The following is a 25925-nucleotide window of genomic DNA, read 5'->3' as shown; positions in this document are numbered from 1 at the left end:
AACTGGGGCAAGCAAAGCAGCATGCCAAGTATACGGACAAGTTGTTACAACTTCAAGACATTCCCTTTCACTCCAATGCCAGCTTGACATGTGTCCCACCCTTTGCAGTTACTTGCTATTGCATCTTTCTGTGTGAGATCACCTTTAATATGAGATCACCTTTAAAAGAGTAACTAGAGGATGTGTTTGTTTAGATGTAGGCAAATGACTACTTCGCTTCGGGGCCTGCTGTACATGTCTAGTTAGCATGGAACCACACCTGGGGGCCTGAATAAAATCACCAGGGAAAAATAAATAGACTGTTTGCAGTTTAATACAGCACGTAACACCTCCCTTCAATGGGGCTCATGAATCATTCAGAGCTTAACCTATTCCCCAGAAGAGGGGAATGCTTCAGAGAACTGATGGGCAGCAGCACTTAACCCTTTGAGGAGACGTATCCTACTGCAAGGATGTCCGGGAGTGAAGCAGGACCTTGGGTGGGCTGGGGCATTCGAACAGCAACAGTTATTAAAAACACCTTTTCCAAGTCCCAGAAAGGAAACAGAAAGACCTGATGACTGCCTTATGTCCAGGTGACCATAACTGGCCCTGCCTATCTCTGACTGAAGAGTTCACAAAGCAACGAGGCTCGCTGCCTGGTTTCATTCTCATCATGGGCCGATCAAACATCCGTGCACTGTGTCACACCAGCACATTAGAGCCTGCAAGTGATCCAAACATAGTTTCTGGCACTGATCTGAAACGCTCTTACGTTCAGTTAAGCTTATGGTATCCCAGGGAGCATCCACCTTTCTGCAGGACTCAGCTCTGTCAGCAATAGCTGTCAGACACAACAGATTTAACAGATCTAAGGACAAGGGAGAAAAGACATGTCAGTGGCTGACTCAGTGCTCTGGAAGAACTTCCTAAAGGAAAGCCAGAAGGGACCAATTAGACATTACATGTGTTTGTGAAGTCATGTTTCGCTTTTCAACAGCGATTACTACTGCAGGATTAGTCCAGGACAGAAGCCTTCATGCCCCGCCACAATCCAGACAACAGCTTCTGCAAATACCCGTGTCCTTGCCACCACCAGACTGGCTGAAAGACCTGTTTCTTCAGACAAGCTTTTCCCACTGACCTTAAAGAAAACCCTGCCACCTCCTCAAAGGCAGAGATGACACAGACTTATTTGTACTTTGGTGCAAACACGGCACCAAAAGACCACAGCGAGAGGCAGCTATGAACCATGATGGATAAAGGGTGTCCCTTGGGGGCTGGGGCGCTGCGGAAACACTCTGTTCTCCAATGGCCACCACAAAAAGATGACTTCTAACATTCTCCTAACACAAAATGGTTTTAAAACCACAAAAGGTTAAAACACAAATGGTTTTATAATATGGTCCATACCGCAATACAGATTGCAGCAACTCGTCTTCACCGTGGCCTTTCTGCTTGTAGCAGACAGGTTACTAGTGTGAATATCCCCATTAATGTCAACTAGAGGAAAGGGAGATCTAGCAAAAATACTGGAGATCTTCATGTAAGAACTACATTTACACATCGATTCCTGCTGAAATAACTTGGTTTCTGTCAGCGTTACCTGTCAAAGCCTGGGCATGAAGGCGTTAAGATGTCCGGTGGGAGGTGACCGTGCTGAAATGGCTTAGCTTTTCATAAGTCAGAAATGCCACGTACAAATTACAGAAATCACCGTGTTGTCTGCTCGCTGCAATATGTCTCCTCGGGGTGTTCACTGCAAGCCGGCTGCACCACCGGTAAAGGTCAGCGTCATTTACAGACAAATCTATTTTCTAATACACGGTGCATGGTGTGCTCCGTACGAGACAACTTACACAAAAATCAAGCTTCCTTAAACTGACACAAATCCTCGTGGGCATCTCCCGGCAAAGCAACGTGGGATGGGAAAGGCTGGTTCAAGCAGTGGATCATCTTGTCCTCACAGGGCACATCATGCAAAATTAACTCGGTTTCATTCGTGCTCTCAGCTGACTTATGGGACGAGTGCCTGATCCCTCCACTCCTCTGCAACCCTAACCACTTGCTGATTTGATTTTGTAGTGTGAACAGCACTTTCCTGTTTGATTTTGTTTGACTCGGGCAACAAACGCTGGTGGGGGTTCAAGCTTTTCTCAACATGGGGGTTTTCGATTGATTTTCAGGGCAGGCCTAAGACCAGAATGCAGCCTGGTGTCTCGAACACAGCGACGGACCTGCTACGATAGTGGGAAACTGCTTCCTCAAGTGCAAGTACGATCTGGTACATAATTTCACTTGGCTTTTTATAGCTTTTAGAGGTTACCTGTAAAATTCCAACGCCTGTAAAACACTAAAGGCAAATCAAAACGTACTGCAAGTCTGAAAGGGGGGGCACAGTTCCAGTTCATGTTCCCGGCATTTCACGACACTTCTTGCAGGAGTTTTTTCTATTCTAAGCGAGGAGGACACAAAAATGCATCAGGAATTAACTGTTTGGGGCCATCTTTCAACATCCAGGCATTCAAGTTGGTGAAACTTCTTTCTCGAACCATGACTTCTTGCTCCCACACCTCCTCCACTCCTCTTTCCTCCTGAATTAACCAATCATAAAAATATCCCAGTGGCCATGTGTCACATTAAAATATATTTTCTATTTAGAGTAATGTGCGTGTTATGTCTGCTAGGAAAAGGCGGGATACTACAAGCGTAATGATCCCAAACAAGGAGCGTTTTAGCTGTGTTGCAGGATAAAGGAATCTGCTCCTCCTGGTAGAGCTACGAAAAGCTTCTGGTCCCACCATACCTGACCCTGCGCAGTTTCCTTCATAAGGAAAACAACACAGGTCCTCGACATTATCAAAATTAAAGAGAAGAAAGCACAAGGAAAACTGTTTACAAAACAGCACGGCCTCTGTTCAAGATGCTCCATTTTATTTTTAATACCAGGAGAAGCACGGTACTGCAAAGCAGTTTTTATTTAAGCGTTTTCTCCCACAAATACCTTTGGTGCTAGATAACAGGGCCAAGAGCTGATTTTTACATAACTCAGCAACAGTTATGGTTTTGCTTCAAGAGGGGAAGAGCAGGGCCTCCCAGGACCCTTGAATGAAAACTTTAGTCTGGAGCAGGCTCAGACAAGTGCTGTCCTCACCAGGCTGGTGGGGAACAAACTGCTTCGTCCATCCTTTTTAGCTGTCCTTCACTGTGATTCTTAGGAAAATCACGGCCAGGACTGACAACACAGATGCTCGGAGCGATACTACACATCTGTTAATCCTGGATTTTGCCTTTGAGAGCAGCCAAAATTTAGGAACAGAGCAAGGAGTAACTGGAGCTCCCGGGTGATCAATTAAAAAAGCTGTGGACTCAGGTGTTTAGCAGAAAAGAGAGCACTATACAGGGATTTCCTGAACACTGTATCAGATAGTAGATCTTCAGCTGCTACTGGAGTGACCCTGTGTGGCTCAGCTCCATTCATTTTAACCTGTAGCTGTTAACTTCTGCTTTCTCTGACGTGTTTTTATGTTCCTTTTCATTCATCCATGCTTCGGAAAGGTGGTTTTCCGCCTGCGAGGGGCAGATCCGCAGGGACCGCGGGCTCCTTTGCAGCCCCTGTGAACGGTAACTGAAAAAGCAGCTCTGCTACCAGGGAGCTTCAAATCCTTGTGCAAGAAGCTGACCCTGCCACTGGGAAAAAACGACATATCTGCACATTCAAGGGCTTGAAAAGCACTATTTTAAAGCCATTTCAAGAATAAGCTCTTGGGCTTACAGTCTTTCTTTTTCCTAATAAATAAATAAATAAATAAATTGGCTATGGCAGTTAAGGACGTGATCTCCGCACCAAAAGCCCTCCCTTTGCCCGAAAGGCTGCCCCGCTTCCAGGTATCCCATTTGCAGGGAGTAGGAAGGCGGCTGCTGCCCCATCGCCTCGCAGTCTGTCGGCACCAAGAGTTCCCAGTTTGTGAATCAAAGTCTCCTCTCCGTTAACTTAACCTCGCAGAAGAGCTGACTTCATAAACGAAGATAAAATCCGGCAGAGCATAATCGCCAAATCAAGTGTTCTTTCCTGGATTAGCCGGCTCGGTAAATGCGTTTTTTTTTTCCTGTCAGTCTCCCACAATTCCTGATGTGTCATGAGAACACTTCTAATGACAGCGTATGCATGAAAAATAACCAAAATATTCTCCAAGTGCCAGAGGGTGTCTATAAAGAAGAACCCGATTCAATTCTGTTGATTGAAAATAGATAATGACCTGATCACACATCGCAAGTACCTTTACAGGGAGAAAACAAAAGTAACACAAGATCTTTGAATTCATCAAGAAAGGCATAACAAAAAATCAATAAACAGAAGTTAAACCCAGGCAAATGTGAATAACAGGGGTGATTTTTTTAAAGGTGTATAGGGGAATGCCTTTGCAGTTCCCATCCAGTAGCAGACTCCCCACCAGTCCAAATCAAGCCTGCTGCCTTTCTAGCTACTAGGAACTAGTCAAATCCAGTTATCAGGATTTATTTATAATAAACAGCTGAAATACCACAGCCCACATTATGCAGAAGGTTTAAAAATACAGTCTTATACTAAAGAGACTATAAGCTATATACATTTTGAGATGCCCTAGAGCATGCCTACTTTCTACCCTACCTTCTTCAGCTGAACAGAAAGTCTTGGTCTATGCTGGGAGGGATCCTAAGTGCTAACGAAAGGGGAGCCAGTGACTCGGATACCATCTACCTGTGTCAATGCTTTTAAAAAATGCCACTTTAATCTACCTGAGACCTGGATGTGACAAAGTCAGTACAAGATCAGGTCTCTAAAGTATGTAAGATATCCCTGTATGCAAAGTGATGCAAAGACTCTACACTCATGGACATACCTTTTCTGTTATTCACTGAATCCTTGACAAATTTTCCTGCTAATATATTTACCTATACCAGCTACACTAGGAGCATGGACAGCACTAAAATAAAACCAATCAAATTATATTACAATAAACTGATATAGGTGTCCCCAGCTTGAATAGTTATTTAACACTCAACTGCAGGAAAAAAACGGTGAAAAACTGCCAGAAATACTGACATCAGCCTTCCATTTCAAGAGTAATTCAGAGTGATTCCAAATATAGTTGGCTCTATTACGAACCCAGCTCTCAGGGAAGAGTTCAAACTATGTCATCATAAGAAAGAAAATCAGAAACACATGCTCCTAATGAGAGAAGGAATTTTAAACAAAGTCAGCAATTCAGGGCCCCAATAGTGAATCCGAACCAAGAAAATCTCTATGTGCCAGTCCCAGCTTTTCACTGCGAAGGGTGGTGGGGAACTCTCTCTTGGTCTCTTCAACTGCTAGAAGGACAGACAGCTTAATGCCGGTAGTGAGACCAAGAAGGAGAAATGCCCGCTTTGCAAGCTGCAGGCCACGTTCCCCATCCCCACACAGGAGCCGTCCTTTGGATTTCCTTCCATTTGCAGCCCTGGGACTACACAGAGATAGAAACTTGGGTATGGTCAGCCTCTGTCAGCTTCTCTCTCTGCAGGGTGAAGTCTGGGCTCAGCCATGGCAGCCTAAGTCAGCACAACACCATAAAAATCTACTGTTCCAGCCCAAGAAAAGTAGTTATTGTTCAGAGATAGCAGAGCGCTATCCCTACAGGAAAGTGCAGGATCTCACCCTCTTTGTACGTCTGCGCTGGCTTAACTGTGCCCACGTTACGCTGGCATGAAGGTGGAGTAACTAACTTTGGAAGAGTGAATCTGCATTTACAGGCTCGGACCCTCTCTTTTGCTATAGTCAGTTTGGAGGCGCTGGGAACGCAAGCACGCTGTATGGTTAGCATGAAGTCCTGCGTGCACGCTGCATGACGGCACAAGGTAAAACCCTGCAACCCCCACGGGCCATCCTAGCTTAGGGCTCCTTTCTACTTTAGGTTTGCGCTGAAAGTCTCAAGGGAGCCTCGAAGAGTCAGGTAACCCAGTTCAATGACTCTGAGTTTTCCTATTGACCAGAATAGCACCAGATCATATTACCCACTTCTATTTGTTAACTAGGAGCGCTCGTTTACCCATGCTAACGCCGCATGGTTTGGATGTGCTTTGTGCACCGTATATGGCAAGGACAATGCCTTCGAGACACAAACACGGCTAAGGACATAGCAGCTCGACTCCAAGGAAATCTTCTCACGTGCCCCAAAAAACAGAGAAGGGACAGATTAAAACCTCACAACAGTTCGCAATTTCCCTCCCACCATCCACTTGTAGTAGCTATAAAAGTAGACAGACATCACTATTATACAGCAATGTTTTATCTTTAGCAGGGGATGAACTGGCCATTTACATACCTCCATGGATCATGCCACAGTCACTCTTTTGCTGCGACTCACATAAAGCATTTAAAAAATGAAGTCCTTTCCCCTGTGTTTTCAGATAGACATTCATATTATTCCCTTTAAGATAAAAGTTGCAAACAGGCACTGTTTTTTATTCTAACTGCCTAGCTTACAGCAGACACGGGAGTAACGAGATTGCTTTGCTCCTGAGAGTCACTTATTGACAAAATGTTTTCTGCCAAATACGGCTGCTGCATATGGACCCTTCTGGCTTTGGTGGGTGGAAAAAAAAAGTTTTAAACGGCTGAAAAACAATCCCATGCTGATGTGCATTTTTCAAACAATTATGTCAGCGTGAGTTAATTATCGCTCCCGGTGCCCAGTCCGCCAAGGTCTGAGCCTGCTCAAGCTGCCAGCTGAGAGGCTGTTCAGCCGAAGCTGTAAAGACGCATATTTTTAAGTCCAAAACGGTCGCGGTTTAATCCCTGATGCGTCAGTCAAGACAGCAGATATCACAAAGGTATGAAGATATCTCAAGCAGGCTGTTATGCCATTTTGGGGGAAACAAACAGATTATATATAGAAGTTTTGGACTGAGCTCAGGAGGAGGCAGCGCTGGTGTGCACACACATACCTTGCACGCTTCGCCGTTAGCCATACGTCAGGTGTTTCTCATTCACCATGCAGCTATAAAATACTGATTTATTTGCTAACACTTCTTGCTAACATTCCTTTCTGAAGTTTTCAAACAAACTGCAAAAAAAAAGAATTCAGCTGGAATATTTTCTGAAACGCCTTCAAAAAGGAGCAGATTGCCTCTAAGAAGTTTGAATTCACCTACGTCTGCTCTCCTGGAAAAAAAGCAGCTCCTGAGGAAGTAAAGGAGGCGATAATGTTCCTGCTTAATGTCCCTCTGTAATCTGAATTTGATAAAATATCTGTCAAAGTAAAAGCTAGCTGCCACATTTCCTTTGGGAAATGATTTCACAGTCCAGTTACTAATACAGTAATACTGTACTAATAGTACTAATTAGTACTAATACTAATGTAGTATTAAAAGGAACCCATAAATTTCTGCACTTACGGAGGTTTAAGAACTGGCAATATATTTGATAACTAGAAACACAGAAGCATGGATGCCATTAAGGAAAATATTAGGCTTTACTTTGAGAACTGGTTTAATTCATAGGCTTAAAATCCTATAGTTGTAGAAGCACAACCCCCCTGTATGACCACTTTTAGCCCAGAGCAAAAAAACGATCTTTTCTGGTTAAGCCCATGCATTATGGATATAAGGCACAATAAAACAAAAATTGAATTTTTGATCAAAAAATATCAATAGTAAATTTTTAATTCATAACAAAACTGTCATCACCATTTCCTTGGTCAAACTGAGCACTAGGACAGCCCACAAAGTAAATCAGTCTCCTGTACTTCTTTCTCGGTTGAAATACACAGTCAGTACACACAGATTTTTTACCAACTTTTCTTCAAAACTCCTACTGAAAACAATGTTTTATATGAGAAAGCATTATAGACTGGATCGCTATGTAGTACAGATGACAGCTCTAAAATCAGCTGGCCAAATAATAATTAATTTATTAATTAAATTCACAGTGGGGTCACACATCAGAAAAACTGATCCACTGATAATGCTACTGATCTAATTTGATAAAATTTAGGGCTAAAATACAGCAACGTGTACTCATAAAGCCCTTCAGCATGCTGCTAAGCGCAAAGAACTGCTTTGGACAAAGAGTGCTCGTGGAAACTGTCATTTCTGATAAGATTTCTGTTTCCACCTTCTTGAACTGACATTTCTGGAATACTTTGATTTTCTTCCCGTACATTGCGATCCACTGAGAAATGCATGCTGATGATTTCCACAGCAAGCGAGATTTGCAGCAGACACAGGTGCTTTCCTTGAGGATGTTTCCATCTGGCCAGCTGAATCCCACCTTGGGTTTCCCTGTTTTACTGTGTGCAGTGCTTTGCAAATTATATCCCTAATTCACCACTCAGACACTCCAGTGTCATACAAATTAATGCCATAGATTTTAATAGCATAAAATGAGATAAAGGAATAACCATTCAGGTGGTTGGACTGTGCGCCTAAATAACTCACCCACCATTAAAACATGGCCATTTTGTGGTCAGAAGCCAACTGTCTCCAAACTGGACATCACAATAGTTTAGCACAAAACACTGAATTCATCCAGTTAATATCTCAGGATTAAGTTAACAAAGACAGATAAAATGTAATATGTTGACAGTGTTTTGACAAGGCCCCTTCACTTTGCAAATGAGACCATTAAATAGCCTTTTATAGATTTTCCAAATAAAGAAATGACTTTCACGGAAAAAACTTAGCTAAGATGAATCTGGTGAATAACCAAAGGGGAAGTGACTAACGAAGCCACCTTGGCCTAGATCTTCAGCGGCTGTTAGGCACTGAAACATCCTCGAGGGTCTGGGCTTCAAGCACTGGCGAAAACGCTTTCCCTGCTATTACCCAAAAAGCTGCATCCTCCAAACACCGCGTTGCGGCTCTGCTTCAAACAGAAGCATTGCAGCCTGTAACTCCCCACGTCCACCACGGGTTACGTTCTTCTCACAGATGTGTGTCCTCCTGTGTAGAGACTGGTTGACCTTCGCTTCTGTGAGCTACGTAATCCCAAGCTGAAGACATGCAGTTGCAAATAAGATAACTCTTAGCTTTAAACATGTGGGTGGAACAGAGACAGACCTTATGTATCCAGATATAAAACTGAGTCATTAATCAAGCTGTCAGATCTTATTAAAATGTCTTTATGCATCTTAACAATTCTTTGCTCTTAGCTAACAGACAACAGCATATATAATTGGATACTAGTATCACTGAAATACAATTATAACCATCTTCCCAAGTAATAAATACAGGAAAATAAGGCAGCGTTCTTATTCTTTAGCTAGACCCTTCAAAAGGACCTCGGCTATCCACAGGACTGGGTCCACATAAAACACACATTAGGCACAGAAGGAAGACTCTAACTAAGGCTGAAAAATCCACTCACAGATTTAAAAGCATCTGAGAACAACTACTCCAGAAAGCAGCTGTTTCTTCCATAGCACACTGAATTATTTTTCAGGCTGGAGCTCTGAGCTACAGTGTGCTTTCCTCCCCTCTGACCTCCCCTCTTCCTCCCAGAATAGGCCATTTTTTAGTTGAGTTCAGGGTATGAGCTGGCCTTGAGGAAGAACAGTTACATAACGGAGATTTGATAAACCATCGCTCCGCAGAACGAAGGACAGCTGTATTGCCATCCAGCAATCACACTGAAATGACTTATCACACTATAACCTATTTAAAGGAACACAATGGTCTACATACACACAGCATTAAGGCAGGTTAAAACCCAGACATGTCACGCACTCTCGCTAAAGCTATTACTGAGCACACTGAATGTAAATGAAACTCTGTAAAACCAGAGAAGATATAAGGGATTTTGTTTGCGTTTACTATTTCGGACGTGATTTTTCTTTCTCATTTAATGTATTTTAGGATTTTTAAGACGCTTTGATCTGCTTCCCTACATCTGCTTACATCTAATCTAGCATGAAATATGATCCAGGCAGTCCTGGGTGGCTATGTTTTCCTCTGCAAAGTTTCTAGCATCTTAGTGATCAAATATGGTGTCAGCACTGCTTCAGGTTTCATATTTTCGTAACAATATTTTCACATATTTGCAGCAAACAGAGATGCTTAAGAAGCCAAATGCTAGTGTCAAGGCAGAGCTGTCCTGTGCCCTGTGCCATATACACACACACACACATATATATATATAGTGTCCGATTCACTCTTGCCTGAAACGTGAGAAGGGCAATTCAGCCAGTCCGCATCTCCTTGATTCAGGAGATGATATCATGGTCTAAAGCAGATGCTAGCCTTGAGGCATGCCCAGACGTCCCCCTCTCCTGCAGCATTTCTCAGATTTGGCTCCTTTCCATCCCTAACCTGCCTCTCTAGCAGCAATGTCCAAGGCAGTGCCCAGCAGTAAGTCTGGCTCCAAGGGGAAGCCCAGAGGTCCTGGTGAGCAGGAATATTCCCTAACAGGGCACTTGGAGGGATCTGACCAGCAGATGCATGAGGGCAACGCTGAAGTCCATCCATGGGGGATGTCCACCGAGAAGTTCTTGGGAAGGCCCTGCTCTTCAAGCACTGACATCAGCATCATTAAGGGGACCACAAGTGGCTTAGGACCACAGTAAAAATGCATTTAGTGTCGGTGCAACAAGTTCTTGGTGCATGCCTGAGGCTTGCGTGTGCTAGCACTAGGTAGATGAATGAACAGCATGTAAGTTAAATGAATAGCATATCGGTTAAATGGAAGGTATACAGTAAGGAATAAATGACATGAATACATCCAACGCCAGCCCCCAGCACTCGGCCCTGCTTTCCTCCGTTCGGCAGCCCAGGTCTCTGCCGGCCGAGCCAGCGCTGCTCGCCTGCAGCCGTGCCCCCACGCCCGGTGCCCCCACGCCGTCCACGGGCCCCACGGAGGGAGCCGCGGACGAGGAGCCGGCCGGCGGGACGCCCTGCATTTGCGCTCAGCGGTGCTTTAACCACGTCGGCGCGGGGAGGGCGAGCGTCAGGCTGCTGTCGCCCCGGCACAACAGCAACCGCATGAGCAAGCCAGGTTTTAACAAGTAAGTCTACATAAAAGCTTTCTCTGAAAGTGATTACTTAATATAACAACCAGCTGTCTCTTCATTTCTTGCTGAGGCAGCCTATCTTCTCACCATTATTCATGGAGGGAAAAAAAAGCAAGCCAGCAAGCTTGTTTAGTCTATAGCGTAAGCAGAGCTTCAGAGAAATAATGTTACCTGACAGGCAGAGATGCCAATTCTTTTCTTTTTCCCTAACCACTCCATTCATTTCTTTAAAGGAAAAGAGCTCTTACTGCTGTGGAGTAAAGATGAAATTAGCCATTAACCCCTTAAACCCCAACCCCATACGTCCTGGTACACCAAGCTACACAACCTAATTACCACTGCTTTTAGGCTAACACTTCTCAAGACTAGACGGGTCCTGTACTCCAAAAGGGTGACATTAAATGGTTAAATAATGACCATAGAAGAGTGTTGGTGGGCACCAACAGAACCTCCAAACTGGGCAAATATGTGACTACCCCGCTCTGCAAGGGCAGTAGTTTTTAGCTCAGAGTCAGCTGTGGCTTGAATAGAAGGACCTGTCCCCACAAAGTCACGCAGGAACGTTAATCTGAATTAGTTAAATGCCTGAATTTATGTTAAGCCACATTAAACTTCTGCATGACCAGTTTTACTCAGAATTAATGTAGCCTTTGATTCCAAGTTCAATTACACAGAAGAGTTTAATAGGAGGTAACTAATGTCTTTCAATCCAACTTTGGATTCATCTTCCTGAAGGTTATCAGGCAGATAAACTCACTGCAGAGAGAAACCTGGGACACAGAGGTTTTAGGGGGAGCTTGTCAGTGGGCTACCAAAGAGGAGCAAAAAGATAAAACTTTTGAAAATACACAGAAAGGGTGATTCTTCCACATTTGCTATCAGGAGTGTCCCCTTAAATGGTGTCTGTCAGGAACAGTGCTGCCCCTTGGGTTGGAGCGATGGGCTGAGCCCCTTTGACCATCATCTGATTTACGGGAAACCAAGAATGCCCCCACTTCCATCCATGCAAGGAAGATTTTTCATTGCTGCTTTTCACTTGTTTTTGCAACGAGCATGTCCTGGTGACGCCTCCCCGACTTCACGGGAGGCTGCTTCCCCACCTCCGCCGCATTACGGCAGCAGCTCCCGGCTGTAGGTGCGGGCAGATGAGGAGATGGCAATCATCCGGGCATGAATCACTGCCTAAATACCGAGTCCCCAGGTCTTCTAAGGAAAAGGGAATGGAAAGCACTGGCAGAGTTTCAGCTGACCTGCTTAGAAACAATTTGATCATGGTGTTTCGCAGGAAAAATGCTTCAGTCTGCAATTAGGCATGGCTATGATTTGTAATAAAGAATTTAACGGTGTCTCTCCCAGAGGAGACGAGGAGGTGAGAGGAGCAGATAACTCAATAGTTTGTAAGAGATTTCAAAAATCCCTGTCCAGTGCACACTAGCTAATGCAAAGTATGATTTGCTAGCTAAACAGCATTCGTTTCACAGCACACACACTCGTGCACATCACTGCTATTAAGTAATTGGTGCGCCTGGGAGCAGAGCTGAACACAGTTTACTCTTCCTCCCGACTTTGATTCAGCGCTGGATCTACAGGACTGTGCAGGTATTACACCGGCAGCATACCACCAGCTAGAAAGTCCCTTATGATTAGCAGCGGTGTGGCCAAGGAGAAATCAGGTACATTTTTCTTTGTCTGCCTTTTCTAAGGTTGTTATTTTCTATTTAACTAGGGTCTCAAACTGGTGCTTCTCTGCAGTCCAACTTTTCACACCACCTTCCGCCTTCAGGAACCAGTCTAACAGCCAATTCATCTCTCAGCGTGTTCACACCTGCACAATTACCATATGTGGAAGAAATTTCCACTGTTCTACAGCAAACAATGGAAGGGACTGAATTTACCTTTCTGCTTAAAAACAGAAAGCAGTTGCTTTCTGCGCAGGATCTGAAACTCCCCACATCTTTTACTTTCCACCTCAGGTCAGAAGGACTTTATGCAACCTAAGGGTGAGCATGTGCTATAGTTCCCCACAAACAGTTTGTGGATCTGTGACAGTCCTACCTCGGAGATCCAGTTTTCTTCCTCTAACTGGTTCTAAAACATAGCACACACTTTCCGTTTAAAAGAGATAAATCACTGAGCAGCCTGCAAATGATGCAGCTCAGTTTCCCACCTGACGTTGTGATGAAATGCAAGATTTTGCACTGTGTCCAGCTACATGCAAGCAGCAATCAATGACAAGAAATGCAATCCTTGTGCATCAGGGCATCATCTGGGTGCAGGCTGAAGACCAAGAGAATTCCCCTCCTGGTGTACTACTGAACACAGGTGCCTAACGGCATCTTCACCCTTCTCCGAAGTATCCTTACGGGCCTGAGTTAAGCAAGGTGAGTTCAAACTACTCACTGATTTCAGTGGGATGAATTACAGTCTAAAATTAGGCACAAGCTTAAATTCTTTGCTGAGATGGGGCTGAAGGAATTTGTCGGGCTGAGGCTCCCAGATTAACTGCAGACTTGCTCTCTCCTGGTGCCGCGTTCAGCCGTAAGCTCTTTCCCCGCTCTGCCCCCATCCCATCCAAGTCTTCGGGGAATGTTGCCATGGATTTTCACTGGAAACAAAAGAGTCCATATTGGAAGAACCCTGTTAAGGTTGCTAGGCGTAAATATTGACTTAACGGCTCTTCCGTCTTTTTTCTTTTTTAAGAACAGATTTGTTGGCCATGGCTGGAAAAATAAAATGATCGAGTGTGCATGATTCACTCTGGCACTCACACAAACATGCAGATCAGTTGGCTGGCAGCTAGCTCCTCTGTTAGCAGAACATCGCTTCTAAAATATGTCATTTTGTTTTGGCAGCAACAGCGTCCAAGCCCACAGACAGAAAGAATCCAAAAGATAAAGTCTTCTACCTTCCATGTATTTCACGGAGGGACCACTGACCTTCCTCAATTCAGAATATTTGCTTAATACTTCCAACAGCTTTTCGCTGACATCTGAGACACGCCGACGACTGACAGGATGCTGTAGTGATTTTGTACTAGAAGTCCAGCCCAGAAGCTTCTCTTCGTGCGAAGGAAGACTCCTGGGTCTGCAGACATGAGAAAGGACTGCAAAATGAACTGCAGGTAGAACTTTTATTTAAAGGTCTCCAACTGTTTCATAGACAATAAATATTAAGTTGCGCTAACTACAACTGGGTAAATTAAGACCAAGGATACTTTAGGTCACACAGGGAAGTCCACAGCAGAAGTGAGAGGGGATCCAAGAGTTTTGGTCATTGGACTCATGCTTTCACCACCAGGTTCTATTTCCTATAGTACTCTATGCACAGACACTTCATCCTAAATTTAAAAAATGTTATTTAAAATACTACTTCAACACATAGCATCATCCAAACCCTTCTCTATATTGATTCCACCAGATCTGGAGGATTTAGCCGTACTCACATGGGGACAAACCTCCTCTAGAGCAATCTGAGGGTGCAAAGCATGTGTGACACTTGCGTGCATCAGTTCTGGACATGGTCAGCACGATCTCTGCCTGCCACTAAAATCCTGCACAGGGGGACAAGCAGCTTGCCAGAGAGCTGGCAAAGGCAACAGTGAGTATATTCATGACTCCCTGACAGACACCTGTTTGACAGACAACCAAGCGAACTCAGGAACTGTTGCATTTCACAGCATTCACCAGATACCTGCCAGAGAATAAACACCTCATCAGGAGAAAGACCAAAATCTCATGATTGAATGTGGGAGGGAAAAGGCCATTACCAGATGTGAACCTTCTCTTCAGAGGACACAAGGCGTTATGTCCCTATGGGTTTCAGCACCCTCCAAAGCTACAATGCAAGAATGGATAGGGAGACCAGGACATGTGCATATCTATATTTGCTTTGCATCCATCCTCTACTGCTCTGTGCACTCCTCTCAGGGAACAGCGACAAATTCTTACCGCCAGGCATCCTTTGCGCACATCCTCTTCAAAATTGGCTGGTTCGCTGCACAGCTTGTTAAGGATACCACTCTGCACAGTCACACAGGTCAGCCCAGGGCTGTGGCATCCTACCCAGTCATTAGACACACACTAGCCATCTCCACTCAGCATTAAGCTACCAGAAACAAAAGCAGGACACTTGGATACCTCTGGAGCTTAGCAACAGCTGCTCAGGATCTGCTCCACCTCTTTCAAATATACTTCTACTATTAACTCTTAAAGACGAAAATTCATTGAACAGACAGACAGGTTGATATCCCCTCTCCTCAACTGTAGGCAGACCCAGGTTTTTTGTTATTTTTCAACTGTTCCCTTAGCGGCACATAAAAATTCAATACTGGGACTGCTAGCAAAGATTTTTGAGAATAAATACAAAGACATCTGCACTTTGTATTAGCAATAGCTATGTAGGACACATCAGGAGATAAAAATGGAAAAAATCTCTCTTATGGTCCTTACGCACATCAGGCAAGAGACCAAGTAGATCTGATTGTACAAAAAATAAGGAATTTTCCACCCACTCACTCTTTTGCCCTTACTGTTTGAATAGCCCAGACAGGGTGCTGCCTCCTGTTTTCTCAGTAAATTGTTTGCAGAGAACAGAAATTCTTCACAATATAGAAGCAACAAATGACCTAAAGGATTTCTCTGCTCTCACATCTTAAGGTCAAGGTTTCTGCATGGCAGTCCTTACTGCATGCAAAATTGCCATTCCTGTGTCACCATCTGGGGACAGTTCCATACAGACAAAGACTGCTTCAGACTGCCAATTACTGGCTGCTATTGCCTGGTTATGGATTCAGCAATGGTTGAGCTTTATGACAGGTTTTCGGTAACACTACACAGCAAGTCATATACTGCTTAAATGCGTGCAACATCCTTTCTTAAAATGTATTTTTTTCTCTTAACCTTCTACCGGTCTCCTCTCTGATGCAACCTTATCCTGCTCTTCCGCCCAAATGATGTTTTTTTGAGATTCATCATCGGGTTTACATTATTCTGACCTGATATAGGTCCTGAAAAGGCACCAGGAACAGATGCTTGTAGCTATTTTGGAGCCCCTGCTACTCTGTTGAAAAGAATCCCTTCCGCCTACTGGGATGGCTGAACTTGCTTTCAAACCTGCTCCTTTGGCTTAGGCTCTCTGAGCATTTAGTGCAGAGATACCTAGTCAGTTTTAAAGGTTTAGGATCAGGTCATTTTTAAAGGTTTAGGATCAGTTTTGTCACATGGTGCTCAGATGATCAGCCAACAGCTTCTGAATGACCAAGAGCTGAGGCAAGAAGTCCCACTAGGAACAGAGTGCATGATACAGACCACCACCATCATGTAAAATAGTCTGTATTATGGCTAGTTAGTTTTAGTTCAAGTCATGTATAGATTGCTTCAGAGCAGCTGGAAATGATAACCCTGACTTCCCCCCTCAAAGCCAGTGACCCAACTGCAGATATTATTAGTAGATAAGGTCATCTGACTGTGTTAATAAAAAAAAATGGAGCATTTCTCAAACCATTCTCAGCATCAGTTAAACTCAGGTGATTTGTCTGTCTGTGATGGGCTGAACAACCTGTCAGTCACAGTTGCCAATCAAGGTTCCTGTTCCCTAAATGCAGGAATCTAAACAAAGCAAAGAAAAAGAAATGAAAGTTTGATACTTACTTTCTCAGGACTGCAATTTCATTCTCTATGCTGCTTTCCTTTCCCTTCAGTGCCTTCTTGGGAATGCACTTGACTGCAAATAGCTTCCCACTAGCTCTCTCTTCAGCCAAAACAACTTCAGAGAATGCACCCCTGAAGGAAGAAAAGAAAAACCCTAGTTTTAAGTGGTGTCATTTCTGCGGGAAGCTGTTAACTGAAATGTTGCCACTGCATCTAGCTCCTCTGGTGGCTTTTGACAGCCGTTACTGTTAATGACAGCAATGGCTCTTTTAGGATCTTTTATTGCCTTACGAACACATGCAGACATTCACATTCATGCAAAATATTACAGTCTTATCAAATACAACAATTTTAATAAAGAACCATAGTGCAGCAGAGACATGAACATAGGCTGAAAACCAGAAGGTCCTATTCTTGGCTCGGCTGCTAATTTGATGTATGATTCCATCAACGGCACTTTTCCCCTTTCTGGAGTTTTTGCAGACTTAATTCACGCAGCACCACAAAGTCCATGGCGTTCTCAGGACTAAACTGCCCAACTAGTGCCAAGGGCGCTCGCGGCTGCTCAGCCACCACAAGAGGTCAGGGCCTCCACTGCAGTCCTGGCCGAAAGGCAGCCCAGAGCATCCGTTCACCGCTCGCTGGCTGGTGACTCAGCCAGGGACGCCGTTGCAGAATGTTTCTATGTACGCTGAATTACTCCGCAAAACAAACCGCCATGGGTAATCACGAAAGCCCGAGAACAGGATTAAAACGCAAGTCTAAACATCTGCCCCTGCAGCAGCCTCCCCACGGTTACCCCAGCGAGGAGAACACAAATAAAGGCTACAGAAACCTCATCAGAGGAGTCAGGCGCTAATTGCCAGGAGTGGCCAGTGCCTCTCCTTCATCAGCATATTCCGTAACAGTCTATTATTTCTTGCACACTCACATCTTCCTCAGGAGCACCCAGAACTGATTGGGAAGAGGCCAGAAAACGTTACTGGCAGGATCATGCAGGCTTTTTTGCTCCCACACACTTTTTTTCAGCATTCGCTTCTGGTCATTCAGCCAAGCTCCTGGCCTGGACCTTTGCTCTGATGCTCCTCCGCTCGTTACTGGAGTTAGTAACGAGGAACTGGACAAGACAGAGCGTCGCCCTGATTAAGAACAGCAAATCGCTCTGCTCCTTTTCACCAACAACACCTCCCAAAGCACCTGCTTTGTCCAATAGACATCCCAGCCCAGCGCTCGTCCAACAAGCTTCCAGCTCAAAGTCCACCAGCCAAAGGGTCGTATTTTATTTATACGGAACATAAAAAGAACCAGAACATTTTCCTTCCTTTTTTTTTTCCTTCCACCAGAAAATTATTCTGCTCTTCTACCTAGCTCTGCAAAAAGACGGCTCAGGAGCAGGCTGAGCGAACCACAACCACGCTCCAGCCAGCTCTTCCCATGTTAATATTTGATCACAACCTCATTAAGCCACTGTGAACTTTCTCTGCCTTTCATTCCTCGTGACCGCCGGTTATCTAGATGCTCGGGGATAAACAACAGCTCTTTCCTCGCACAGCCAGGCTCTTCCTTTCTAATTCCGGCTGTCGGGATGACACAAGCGGGTGCCTCTGACCTCACGCTTGGTTCCTGAGTTGCGAAACAGCCGAATGAATCATTAAGCCAAAGGATAAATGAATCAGGCAAAGGAAGAGGATGCTGCTTGGGAAAGAAATAGCCTCTGTTTACACAGAAATACTCTCGTAGTTAGCAGAGATAGGGAAACGACGGCAGGAAGTTTGGAACAGATTAAGAGAGGCTGTCGCAAAACGTTGCTGTGTGGGTTTTGACAGTTTGTGTACACGCAGAAGTAACCCTTTAAACAACGAATAAGAAGTTAGTCCATGTTTTGCCTGGTTTTGCAGAGAAAGGACAGTGGTTCAGGCTCTGATCGCATATACATCACGTTAAGTACAGGGACAATTCACAGGTTTTGGCTCTGCCCTTTGTGTATAATCCACCACGGCTCGTCAGAGCACCACGGGCTTCAACTCAGAGCCCATACAAATGATTGTAACAGCTCAAGCAGTAAAAAAATAAAATCAAGCAATCCAATGTGTTTTTAAAGACCTAATCTTTGCTTTCCCATTATCACACAATCCTAGTTATTTGATTCTCCAAACGGTGTTTTCATCCTGACCCTTATGCTTGGGATAGCCAGTCTGAAATGGCAATAAAATCCTTTTATTGGAAAGTCCTAAGACTTCTCCGGGCCTCAGCTGCAGGCCAGGGTGCTCAGAAACTCCTAGAACTGCTTCCAGCTATATTTCATGAACCCCTTAAGACCCATCTGCTTCAGCTTTTGATGCTGCACTTTCCTCCAGCTCTGTCTTCAACAACCTTTTTGCCTTTAGTTAAAGGCTGTGAAAAGCAGCATAATCGCACTGGTCGTTTACTGATCACACAGCTCTCTGAATGTTTATGGTACTATAAAAACACAGAAAGCTTCCATTCTGATCTGGGTTTCATTGCCACTCTAAGACAAAATAAATGAAATCCTTTTATATCCTTCTGTGTAATAAACCCAGCTGTGGGAAATGCCTCTATGTCAGCTGACTTCACAGCTTTACCGGGTTGCATTCTCCACTTGCTAGGGCAGCCGTGGCGTTCAACGCTTGGGATCAGCCTCTGCGAACGTAGCGTCCCTGAAACGGGCTTTGCTTTCCAGCTCCCTGCTTTTAGGGAGCTCGGAGATCTAGTCATAAAAACTAATCCGGCATCTCCTTAGCAGTCTTTCTCATCAGAGCACAAAACGAGATGAAACTCGGTTAATGCAACACGTGTCAAGCCTGGGCCCCGACAGGGCGCTGGTCTCCCCTCCGAGTTGTACAGGAGGCCACGTCGTGACACCGCTGGTGCTGGGAAGCGCTCCCGGGCGACAGGTACGGCTCATGGGAAGCGCTGGCTGCATCTGCCGGGAAGGGAGATGCTAAGCCGTCCGCGGCTATCGCGCTGCACAGCTCCTGTATTCACCAAGTAACAAAAAAAAGCAATGAGGCAAGGATGAAAGAAATGAGAAGCCCTGGAAGGGAAGAGATGCAGAGGATGCAGACAGGGATCACGGACTTACACACAGAGACTGAGAGAATGGTACAGGACAAGAAGGAAGAAATGCTGCTAGAGAGAGCAAACAGCCAAAAGGCAGCAAAGACACTGCGGCTGGAGTGAGGAGACGGCCAGAAATAATAGTTTATAGATGGACAAGTCATTATCCTAATTCCAAACACACAGAGCTAAATTCATCTGCGTTAATGATCCAATCCAGCTCCCACTAAACCCTCTTGACTTCTTCATGAATAGAAAAATAACCGAGAGAGAGTCAGAAAGGCAAGGCTGCTCATTTTCTTGCTAACAGCAATATATCCCACAGCAAATTCTCCACCTCCTCAAAAAAGTTCCCCAGAACTACTGAACTGGCAGGTTTGCTACAGAAGATTTTTTCCCCCCAATGAATTAATGTACCCTTTAAAATCAAGGTATTAGTGAACAGAGCAATTTATCTTTAAGGTTTCAGGATTTCCTAAAATTCTTTACTGAGAGTTAAAAATCAGTAATTCAGTGTACTAAGCTCTATGAAATTGTTTGATTTTAGAGAACATTGTATTCTACACCATCAAAATGACAGGACTTTTTGTCAAAAGGGCATAGCTTCTACTAAGCGTCATCTAGTAATTTTACATGACGAAGAAAGAAAAATGGTACAGGATATGTTTGACAACCAGAATGCATCATACACCTGTAACTGCGACAGGACTCTGGATTAACATCCCACCTCTCCTAGCGAGTACTATACAGTCTTTATAATGACACATTGCTCCCAAAACATGCCAGTTTTATCCCATATGCCAGTGGCTCCATAGCCATAACCCTGAGTCAGAAGGAGATTCAGAAGCCACTTGGTGAGTCTCTTCCTTATGGCACTGCATTTCCCTTGAGGATCTTCCCATCCAAATCACTCCTGAATTCCTGTGAAAAATGGGAGCCCGTGTGAGATGCCGTGTTTGCCACCCACTTGTCAGAGAAGAGGAGAAGGAAGGGAGAGGGGCGGTTAGTTCCTCCCCAGTTCTGGTTCAGTGCACTGAGGCTGCATTTTGGCAAATCACTTACAGACATGTTCAAATCCACCTGTGCTCACCCCAGCACTTCAGCATTTGCTCAACTTTGAATATGTGTTTAAATACCATTGGAGTTTGTATGATTTCAGCATGCCTAAATCAAGCACATGCTTAAGGGTTTGTTGGGTTAGGACCTGGCACACTAATAGTCCTTTTTCAGTCTGGTGTTTTTAACATTTATGCAGGTGTGCAACTTTTGCATGTGAGTGAAACCAATGAAGTCATCGAAACAATGCACTGAAATGTCTATTCGACTGGTTACTGAAGTGTTTATACAATGAGGACCGTGGGAATCCCAAAGGTTTGGACAGTGAGATTACACCAGCTTTACAAAATTCATAAAGAAACCCAAAACCCTTTGAAAGGAACTGCATGAGTTAGAGGAGAGATTTTTATCTGAAATTTCACATAGAGAAGAACATAATTTCTGTGAAGGACACTAGCAAATAGAGATGCTTTATATCATGTGAAATACTGAGGAAGAGGAAGATATTCACTCTCTGAAAATATCTGAGGGAGTTTTATTCTCCTTCTCCCAAAAATACAGTCCAAAAATGATTTTCACACTCATGAACCAAGATTTTTAAAAATAGGGAGAAGAAGTGAATCCATTAAAAGTCATGTTTTTAAAAGAATCTGTGTGGCTGGGATCTGTTCAGTAGCGAAATAGCTAACAGCAGCCTTTCAACACACCGGGTGTCCAACCACCTCCGCCTCTTTGAAAGGGAGCTTTCAAACTTCTCAAGGAGCTTTGCTGATCCTACCTGGTATCTGCAGCTAATGTATAAAAAAAGCAACGTGGTTTTGAGAAATTAGGACAGAGGTTGAAACTCCTACGGAAGAAACTTCTGCAAAATTAAACCACCTAGTTAGATGCCTAAGTAGAATTGAGTTGAACCTATTTTTGAAAGCTGTGACCATGTTATCTTTTACCCTGGAGGATGGATCAGTTATTTTCAAACTTCTAATTAAGCCATGGAATAATTTATGATCTAGATTCATTCGTATATGAATTATAAAATGGTATAAGAGAAAAAAGAGGAATTAAATGACTTGCCTGGTGACATTGAGATAACTGCAAACTCTAGAAAATGACTGAGAAGTTCTGATTCCTCACTGCTTTGCACACTCCTGGTCCATGCAGCATCCAACAAGAGGTTAATCTTTTATAGTTTTAATTTGTTTGAATTACTTCTCATCTAGTTATTTTCTTTAATCTAGATTTACAAATCAGAATTTCAAGATTTTTATTGGATTAAATTGCATTTGTGTCCAAACAGACTGGATTTTCTATTGGAAAACAAAGCTACAAGGCTAGGCTATGCTGCAGATCAAAGTAAAATAAAGGATAAACAATATTTTTCTTCATCTGTTTGAACTGTAATTTAATATGAACACTTAATTTCTGAAATACAATGAACAATATAAACTGTGACAGAGCAAATCTGTTCTCATATATCAAAAAAATTTGCTGTCATAAAAATGGAGACAGAATGAAGACAAAGAGTTGATGGGAGGGTAAAACTTAATTTTTACATTTACAGAGACCTCCATGCTGAACAGTTTTCCACTGAATTAGCAGGTGCTCTGTCATACTAAATCAACAGACATAGTCAGGAAACAGATTTCACATCTTCGGGCTGTGTATAGCTAACAGTCTTAATTATAATACAGTTGGCATTCTGCGTGCCCTTTGCCCCAGCCAAACTACGGAAAAACTGAGCGAACACTCATTTTTTGAAAAGGATCCCAAGTCCATTGTAGGGAACACCCTGAGATGTGAGACCAACCAATACCAAGAGAGACCCACCAAATCCAAGTAGACCATTTTGATAGCCTAGCACCAGCAGACAGACACAAACTACACTCCAGAACTTCCCAAAGGTAGGTAGGTTCAAAACTACACTACAAGCAGGAAAAAATCTTTCCTGCCACTTCTACAGTTTTTCCCAGACACTTCAAAAACCTAGCGGGACAGACTGTGAGATGAGCTCAGACTCTGTGCAATAGGCTCACACAAGGGAGAGTCTGGTGCTGCTGAACATTTTTCTACCAAGCCATTTTTCTACACAAGAAATTTTCTACTTTCCTTATTTCATTTTCTACTGTCATTTTTCTATGCAGCTCCTCATTCTCTTAAATTCCAGACCCTCCCCAGCATAAGTCTCAACCCAGACTAAAGGCTGGAAATGAAGTTTTTAGCTCCAAGGTCATGCCCAAGAATGTCCTGAGGTCTGTGTGAAAACAAACTCACAATGAAAAATTCAGATCCAAAATTTTCAATAACTCAGTGATGCAAAGGTATAAAACCAAATGCAACGGTATAAACCAATGGAAAGGTATAAAACCAAAGCATGGGAGGGTGTTTTTACCCAAGAACACAGGAGGAGACTTTCACGACTGTGACATATGTCACGGAAGTCAAATATTTCTACACATTCCCAAGAGCTCACTATAAATACAAAGGAAAAGAAATACACTTCTTGGTCTGTTTTGCAGTTCTTTAGAGAATAAACGTTTTTTCTAGCTGTTCTCATTCATGAAACACAGAGTCAGGCCACAGGCCTGATCCTGACGCTTGGCCCCCACAGTACCCTGACCCAGATCTAGCCCAAATGAAGACCCATTTTTCCTACCCGGCTGTTGTTACACCTTCCAGACAACGACAGACACTTCCAAGCTTGCTTCAAATGCTAAGGGGCAAAAATCTCCTTCGCCGCACGTTCCCACAGCGAGGAGCTCTTCTCTGCACCACCAACACCTCTCTCTGCACACCCCAAGCCACTGCCCCACGCCAACGCCCACGGCATTTTGTCCGAGCAAAAAGGTACTTTAAGGTCTTGGGATTATACATTTCTCTCGTGATGACCGGGTTGCTCACCCACATCGCACACAACTTGATAGCACGGGAACGGGCAGCACATCCACAACCTGCAGGCGTTGCCTCTCTTAACCCTTTGCTGTTCCCACCATCATAGAGATTCTGGGGGGAGAACCCACACCGACTAAGGAGATCTCTGTGGGGACTCACAGCTGCTGCCATAACAGAGACGTGATATCAGTATCGCGCTTCGGGAAAAGCTTCTTCCTCCTCATAAAAGCAGGATGGTTTTCTCCCACCATTACAGGGCACTTAATGGTTATGGAGAACTTACTGAAGCAGAAGGAGCAGCACAAAAATTTGGTCTCGCACAGTCCCAAAAGCATTTGGATTTGTTTGGATTTAACTTCCATTTTTGTTGTGTTATTGTCTACAATTACGGCAACAGTTAGTGTTTTGACAGTTTTTGTCACCAGCTGGAAGAATTTTAATGCCAGTTTGGGGATTATCATTTCTTCTTGTTTTAGCTCCTCGACACTTGATGTTCTCAGACAAAATATTAAAATAGAATTAAGATTGAAAAGCCATGTTAGCTGCTTAGAGGAGAGAGACTTCTGTGCAGCCAGCAAACACCAATTTAAGGTTGCATGCAATAAAAGAAAAAGCATGAAATTATGATACACTGGAGGCCTCCTTCATGCCCTTACCTCTACCCCTGAACCACTCCCCACAGAGCACAATCACCTCATCAGTGGTCAACAATCATTTTCACACAAGGGAAAATTGTTCCAAACAGTGTGGGAAGATTGCTTTTCCACCAGCCATCACACTGAGCAGCAGGCCCAGCATTGCTGCTCACAGATAAAGAAATCCTCAGTTTATGTAACCTGGTCGGACAGAAATTAAATTAATGACTTGACAGTTCAGATGCATGCCTCATGGCCCGATGCTCAGCAAACTGCTACCAGAGCAAGCAGAGACACCCTCCTTTTAATGTGGGAAATTGCCAAAATGATGAGCCCTAGAATCCAAGCTGTTAATTGGTGATGATTTAGGGGAAGGAGAGAAGGAATTGTAGTGTGCAGACCTCAACAAGCGAGCTCAGGAGGGGAAGACGTGTTGCCGGAGCATTGGTAGAGCTGTTCAGATGAAGTCCCACCACCTCCAGGAGAAGGTCCCGGTGGCTCGGTGAGCCTCCCCGAGTGCGCTCGCCACCCTGGCATGCTGCGACAGGCGGGACCTGGCTCACAGCCACAACCCCAGCATGAACACAACCACGCGGATGAGCAATTCTCCAGCGCGTGGGGCACTCCTGCTCCTAGGGGACTGCCCACGTCAGCGTGGTGAAGGCTCTGAAGCACGCGGCCAAGGCGACTCCTGGGCCAGAAAAGCCATTCCATGCAGATCAGAGCAAGGCTTTGCAGCCAGCAGGCATACAGGTTTCAGTGCCCCAAGATTTAGGATCAAAGGTAAATTAACCACATGAAGCACTCTGAGATTAAGGCAAAAAGAAGTTTCCCCTGAATCTCTTCCCTTTCTGAAATCAGCTAATTTGTTTTAGCTGCCTGTTGTATGCTAATTTAATAGGATGCCATGCAGTCTGCATCAGTGATGCATGGATGCTAAAAAAGGAAGCTGGCCCGGCACAGATCCCCAGTCATGTTTGTTATTACAGCCCTCTTCTTTCCTGAACTGTTTGCTCCTTTTTGATTAATCATGACCCCTATTAGAAAGGCAAGTGTTGTCTTTAAGGGCCTATTACATCTACATTACATCCTCTGCAGCAATCACAGTAAAGCTATCTAGAATAAAAGGAAAATGTACAGCTTTCTGTATTGAGCTCTTCTTCCCATTACACTCCTCACAAATGAGCTGTTAAGCAGTTTATTCTCTCCACTGATGATCAGTTTCTTTCCAAAGTGAATATTTAAGTGCCTTTTTTCCCACTTTCATCTTATAAGACAAAAGGAGCTCACTGTCTCCTGCAGCTTATCTGATGGCAGTATTCTCACAGGAAAATAACCTTTTTTTCTAATCATGACTTCAAACCTTTCTTGAGGCATAAGCGATCTCCATAACGTGTTCAAAGCTTTTCCCAGCTACAGCGCTGATATATGCAGTGCATAATGCAACGCAGCTGATTTCTGAAGATCTTATCTGGTCATGTAACGCAGATTACGCCCATTTGAAACAGCACATTTCTCCCTCTTCCTCCACACGGAAACTTAAGAAATGATCTGGCATGCCAAGGCACTCTCCAAAGAAGCTGGATCAATGAAGAAACAATCAGATGACATTGCGTCTT

At 44.0% G+C, this 25925-nt stretch overlaps 1 protein-coding gene across 2 annotated transcripts in view; it reads right to left on the bottom strand.

The window, feature by feature from the left end:
- Nucleotides 1–25925, bottom strand: part of CAMK1D (calcium/calmodulin dependent protein kinase ID) — a 221184-nt gene that overhangs the window by 112042 nt on the left and 83217 nt on the right. For both annotated transcript variants that reach the window (XM_026119316.2, XM_064503955.1), the window contains exon 2: nt 16652–16783. In XM_026119316.2, the coding sequence (XP_025975101.1) occupies nt 16652–16783 (132 nt within the window). The remainder of the gene's footprint in view (nt 1–16651; nt 16784–25925) is intronic.

This window comes from Dromaius novaehollandiae, chromosome 1, assembly GCF_036370855.1.
Source record: "Dromaius novaehollandiae isolate bDroNov1 chromosome 1, bDroNov1.hap1, whole genome shotgun sequence".
Lineage (NCBI taxonomy): Eukaryota > Metazoa > Chordata > Aves > Casuariiformes > Dromaiidae > Dromaius > Dromaius novaehollandiae.
The sequence above is the reverse complement of the archived record's forward strand: the minus strand, read 5'-3'. Positions and strand labels throughout refer to the sequence as shown.